At 35.3% G+C, this 6,029-nt stretch overlaps 1 protein-coding gene across 2 annotated transcripts; it reads right to left on the bottom strand.

The window, feature by feature from the left end:
- Positions 1-432: 432 nt before the first annotated feature.
- On the bottom strand, positions 433-3,344 carry LOC132051750 (uncharacterized). 2 transcript variants are annotated; one of them, XM_059442944.1, is made up of 3 exons: positions 3,200-3,344; positions 1,590-1,691; positions 433-1,470 (listed from the first exon to the last, which is right to left on the bottom strand). In XM_059442944.1, the coding sequence occupies exons 1-3, from the start codon at positions 3,284-3,286 to the stop codon at positions 853-855; spliced, it is 807 nt and encodes a 268-aa protein (XP_059298927.1). In that variant the 5' UTR covers positions 3,287-3,344; the 3' UTR covers positions 433-852. The 2 variants fall into 2 exon arrangements, with proteins under 2 accessions (XP_059298927.1, XP_059298928.1); XM_059442945.1 differs by lacking the exon at positions 3,200-3,344 and adding an exon at positions 2,484-3,160.
- Positions 3,345-6,029: the final 2,685 nt, after the last annotated feature.

The following is a 6,029-nucleotide window of genomic DNA, read 5'->3' on the forward strand; positions in this document are numbered from 1 at the left end:
GGATCAAGAGGAGAAGACGAAGAGGAGTTTGTTCGTTCGTTCAACGATTGCTATTGTCCACCATTCTGGACAATAATTTATAAAGGCTGACATGGCTGTTGTCAAGGGTTCACCAGTTTACTGGTAAAGCTGTGTGGTTAGTTATCCCTCACCTTGCGCATGCTGGCACAATGTAATCCAACCGTGGAATAAGATGTAGTAATCCATGTAATTTATCTTGGTTGTAGAACTTAGTTGATAGGGAGCAGACTCTTCATGTATCTTCTTTTATCGCAGCTCATGCTACCATATAGAGTGATAAAGAATGAAATAAACGTTGAAGTTAGTGCCTTACTGCAATTTATATTCATTGGGAAAAATCCAGATCTAATATATTATGGAGGAACTGGGAAGGGAAAGTACAGCAAAACAATAGATATACAATATTGAACATCCTTGTAATACCCGGTCGTAGATTCAAATGGGGAGTGATGAGTTTTAGAAAATTAATCTAACAACAGTTTTAGATTAATTTTCTTAAAGCTACAGTTAAAGGAAACATTAAACTAGACTCCCTCAAATTTTGAATCTCTGAATCAGATTTTAAATTTCTAACCATAATTCCTTCTCTAATTAAAGGATCTCACCTCTCTAAATTGACAAGGAGAAGTGCTGGTATCAGGTCCAACGTTAGATCTGTTACTGCAGGGATGGAGTTGCTGATGAGCCAAACCAAAGCTGAAACTTGCATCGGTCCCTTGCAATTCACTTTCTAAAAATTCACCAAAAAAACCTTTGCGATGATGTAGAGGCTCCATTCAAATTCAGCAGCCCACTCAAATTACTCGACCTTTCCGGTACAAGGTTACGGTTTTAAGGTAAACGAGCATTACTCTCTGGTTGCCTTCCTTGGAAAAATGTATTATGAGGCGCTGCCCTTTGTGCTACAGCAGGTTGAGTTGCTAATTCCCTACTTCGAGCAATTTGAGAGCCAAAGAGACTATTACCAAGTTGTCTCCTCCTATTATGAAGGAGTTGATGTATTTGCGGCTGTATTCTACGTCGGTCTGCGAATGCCCCAATCCCAGAAGTTAGAGGAGAAACTTGACCATCTCGGGGAGATTGAAACTCACCTGACTCTTCAGCCAAAGGGGTATCAGGGACATACATTTCATTAAGATCAAACATTTCTCTTACATTAGCAACACGAGGTGACCCAACAGAAAAATTGCTGTTTGTTCTATTATCAGGCATAGGGTTCAGATTCTGTGGATTTGGAGAAGCAAGAACAGTTGGCCGACAGCTTTCACAATACCAGTTACCTTCAGGTACTTCATGTCCAAGACCAACACAATAAGTATGCGCAGGTGAATCACAGATATCACAAAGTAGCATAAGAGCATCATCGCCACCTTGCTGACACTCTGTACATAATACATCTTCATATGGGTCAAGGTAACCCCTAAGCTCTTCTTCAGATGGTTGATAAACCTACATACACAATTTAAACATTTGACTGCAGTTAGAAAATTTGGTGTTCTGTTCATCTTGGTGATTATCTAGACAGCTGCGACTACCACTAACACTACCATCATCGCTAGAATCCTCACATTCAATGGCTGCATATACATGTTCATCTGAAGGATTCCAAGAGAAGCAACTTGTGAGTAACTAGTATCTGTTGCACCTTCTGATGCAGGCACGAGTGCAGCCTGAGAAAAAGTACAAGCAATGATGCAACACCAATCAGTAGTAAAAACACAAATTCTGCATTTGTGCTATTTGATAGTTAAGACACCCTTTGAAGGCCCTACATAAAGGATATCTAAAACTAGTCTCTTTTCATAATAGAAATTCAAATGATGGATAAAGACATGAAACAAACAAGAATACAAATCGCATTCATGCTCAAACTTTCAGGTTTCACAACAATACTACATAGATGGGAACACAATATTGCAAGGACTATCTTCCAGCCATTCAACTTTTTTCTAAATTTTGTTCATCGAAGGTAGAACCAAGTTATCAACATATTCATTGACATGCCACTGATACTATATATTCAGTCAATTCTCAAGCTCAAAAATCAACTTAAAGACAATATCTCACAAAGGCAAAAGAGAAAAGACCAAAGAAAAAAATAACAGAACAGCAAAACTAGCAACCCACTTGATATTTAATCATACGTTACTATAATGGTTGATTCTCAACAAAAACTACTTCATCTCCCTACTAGCTCTTCTGGTTATAGAAAAGTAAAAACAAAGAACGAGAATATAGATACCCTAAGAAAAGCAGCAAACTGCAAAATCGGATAAACCAAATATACCTAAAAGGCAATGTAATACTTTAATGACTTTCCACTATAATAACTATCCTTGTAGTCGATTACAGATAAGTGCTATGATATCTCGCAACAACTCTTATCGTATTCCAACAAGGATCTGGATAACCAAAAGAACTAAGAAAGAGGGAAGAAGAAGAATAGTCGTTCAAAATCTTACCTACAATTTTGAAGAAGAGACCGATAAGTAGTTGTGGCTGATTTAGAAAATGAGAGCTTGAGGAATCAACAATAGAATTAGTGTTTATCCAGATCCTTGTTGGAATATATAGAAAAATAATGTCAGGCCCTCATTTTTCTTGAGAGAGTAGTGACCCTCATTAGGATCCATTCTAATCGAAAAATTGAAAGCCAACCCATAAACTAATGCAGAACATATTTATTAACTACACACTTAAGGAAACAACTGTCAATGTGAAGATTAATAGCTCAAGCGGTGATATTATCTTCCAAATGGAAAGTGTATCTAGTTCTCACCTCCTGAAATTAGTAGTAAAGTTTAAAAGGATTTCATGGTGAAAATATCATTCTTATATTCCTTCCAAGTGATAGCTTCTTCCTATAAGACCATTTATAATGGAGATAAAGCTCATTTGCTTCCCAATCATCTCGAGCTCTTTAGCTCTAATATGATGTTCAGTTGAACAACACATACCGACTCCACGAGTAAAAACAAGTATGCATAAACGCTAATACTTAATGGGACCATCCAAGTTCCTGATGCAAACCAAATCTCAACTAGTGCCATAACCACAGCAAAGTCAAGGAAATACAACTTGTACAGTGTAAAGGAAGCCTCAAGCAGTATAAACATGGGGGGAATAATGAAAACAGGAGAAAAATCGAAAAAAACAAAGATGCAAAAAGGAGGAGCACATACCAAATCGTAGGAGAAAGAACAATTTCAAGCTTGATTTGGGAAATCACTCTTCCACATCTGAACAACCAAATCGACAAGGACATAAGCTGCACTTTCCTTTTTGCTTTACTTCTAGACTCTTCAGATTCCTTTTGTTGCCTTTATTTTTGTTTTTGGACACTACATTTTGTTTTGATTAGTATAAATTAATAAAATAGTCAGTGGACCACCCCCACTGGCCTTAATTTATTAAAAAAATAAAAAGTGACCTTCCTACGCATTTTGAGTTAACTCAAAATAGCCTCTCACACTAATAAACCTCGCCGCTAATTAATTTTGGGAAAAAACAGAGGCAATAGTTGACGCACAAACTAGAACTTGTGCAGAAAATTTAGAATTATTATTATAAAAAGAATGATGCAAATTGGTCACCTATAACGTCATTTCAGAAATCATTCAAAACTGGATAATTTGATTTCAAGTCGTGGGTTATTGTGGTGAATATACTCCTCGTTGAGTATCTAAAATTAAAATTAGAGCAAAATCGAGGTGAGATAAAACAGAATTGTGGTGCGTAAGTACAAATGGTTCGTTTATCTAGGCTTGTTGTTCCAAGAGAATAGAATGATAGATGAAGATTTTACACATAGAAACAAAATTGGATGGTTGAAATGAAAATGTGCTACTAGGGTGTTATGTGATAGAACCAAAGTGAAAGGTCTATAGAACGGTTATAAGGCCAACAATATTATATGAGAGTGAATGTTAGACGGCAGAATTGCCCTTCTTTTGGGCTGGCCTTTAAATTTTGCCCCTCATATTTGAAATCTCTAAATTTTCTTGCTTCGGTTAAAACCCATGGGTTTAGGTTGAACACACATAAATCAAAATTTTAAAAAAAAAGCAAGGCGAGTTTAAATTCGCTATACCCCCACGGCATACACTTGTGAAGGAATTACGAAGTTATGCGGGGCCCCGTAATACTTATGCCTTATGGGCGGACTTGGCATAAGTATAGTCGGCCCATAACTTTGGTAATTCCTTCACAAGTTTATCTTGCGGTCGGCATAAAGTTTGCCCGTTAAAAGTTTGCCCATAAGTATTCCCACGGCATAAACTTGTTAAGGAATTAAAAGTTATGCCGGACGGCATACTTATGCGAGTCACAATCCATAAGACATGAGTATCAGATTAGACATAAATTTGGTAATTTCTTAACAAGTGTATGCCGGGTCCGGCATACATGCGACCCAAACCTTGTCTTGCAATTTTTTTTTTTAATTTATACTTGAGCGGGGGTTCGAACTCAGAACCTCATGATTTCTGCGTGAACGCTCAGAGTTGCAATGCGAAGGGCAAAAATTAAAGACCAACAATATGAGGGGCATAATTTAAAGACCACAAATATGAGAGGAAAAATTTAAAGACCACCCCAAAAGAAGGGCAATCCGCGCAAAAAAATGATGTTAGACCACTAAAGTCCAACACATCCACAAAATCTGGATTGTAAAGATGCAGATGCTAAAATGAATGTGTCATTACATTTTTTTGCACGGAGTGCCCTTCTTTTGAGCTGGTCTTTATATTTTGCCCCTCATTTATGTCTTCTTTAATTTTTTGTCCTTCGTACTTTGTTTAATGAAAGTTTTTTGACGAAATTACCCTTACCCCATTAAAACTCTTTCTATTTCGTCATTTGCTCTTTTTCTTTTCTTTTTTTTTGCTTCTTTCCTCCTCTTTTTTGTGTCTATCTCATCTGTTCTAAAACTTAGGTACGAATTTGGATCTTTTGCTCGTTTCAATATTTGTTTTTATGTTAAATTGTTATTTGTTGAATTGATATCTTTGTCTTCGTCATTTTTTATATTTAATTGATCCTTTTTTATTTAAAATTATAGTGTTTTGTTATAGTGTCTCTACGATTTTTTCAACTTTAGTTTCGTTTCCCATGTATATATTTTGATTTTTTGAATATCGTATTATGAATGTCGTAATATATTTTAGCCGATTTTGATATGCGTTTTGGTTTTCTCTTTGTTGAATCTTTAAAGTTTTGCTGTGAATGACTTTTTATGTTGTTTCTTCTTTGTTTTTGTTTAATAATCGATTTTTTGAAGAATGTTTTTATCCGAGGCAACATATGCCAGTCCGTGAGAGTTTATGATTTTTGGAAAGTTATTTGTTAGGCATAAAGTTATGCTTGTTTGACATAACTTCATGAATTAAGTTAATTTATGTGTGTCTTGATTTTTTGGTATTGTCTTGTTAATAATTTTGATTTTTATGTAATCTTATGTGTTATTGGTGTTGTTTTGTTAATAATATTTTGTTTTGGTTATGAAAAATGAAAGTTTGCCTCTCACGGCATACTTTGTAATTTTGTAAAGTGAACTTCTGCCCCCTAAATGAGACTTGTCTAATTCTTAACACTTGTGTATTTTTTTTTTCTTATGAAAATGAAAGTTGCCTCTAACAGCATACTTTGTTCTTTTGTAAAGTGAACTTCTGCCTCCTCCGGCATACTTTTCTAGTCCTTAACACTTGCGTAAATTTTTGTTTTGCTCATAAAAATGAAAGTTTGCCTCTAACAGCATACTTTGTTCTTTTCTAATGTAAACTTCGCCTCCTCGGCATACTTGTCTAATTCTTAACACTTGTGTATTTTTTTTTATTTTACTTATGAAAATGAAAGTTGCCTCTATAAAGATACTTTGTTTTTTTGTAAAGTAAACTTCTGCCTCCTCCGGTATATTTTTCTAGTTCTTAACACTTGCGTAAATTTTTGTTTTGCTCATAAAAATGAAAGTTTGTCTCTAACAGCATACTTTGTTCTTTTCTAATGTAAAC

The sequence above is a fragment of the Lycium ferocissimum genome, chromosome 4 (genome assembly GCF_029784015.1).
Source record: "Lycium ferocissimum isolate CSIRO_LF1 chromosome 4, AGI_CSIRO_Lferr_CH_V1, whole genome shotgun sequence".
In the NCBI taxonomy this organism is placed as follows: Eukaryota; Viridiplantae; Streptophyta; class Magnoliopsida; order Solanales; family Solanaceae; genus Lycium; species Lycium ferocissimum.

Excerpts from the sequence above, each read along its gene's own strand:
- LOC132051750 (XM_059442944.1), bottom strand. The coding sequence starts at position 3,286 with ATGTCCTTGTCGATTTGGTTGTTCAGATGTGGAAGAGTGATTTCCCAA. Across the intron at positions 1,692-3,199 it reads TTTCTCCTACGATTTGGTAT|GCTGCACTCGTGCCTGCATC; the intron begins GTGCTCCTCCTT and ends ACTTTTTCTCAG. Across the intron at positions 1,471-1,589 it reads TGTATATGCAGCCATTGAAT|GTTTATCAACCATCTGAAGA; the intron begins GTGAGGATTCTA and ends TTGTGTATGTAG.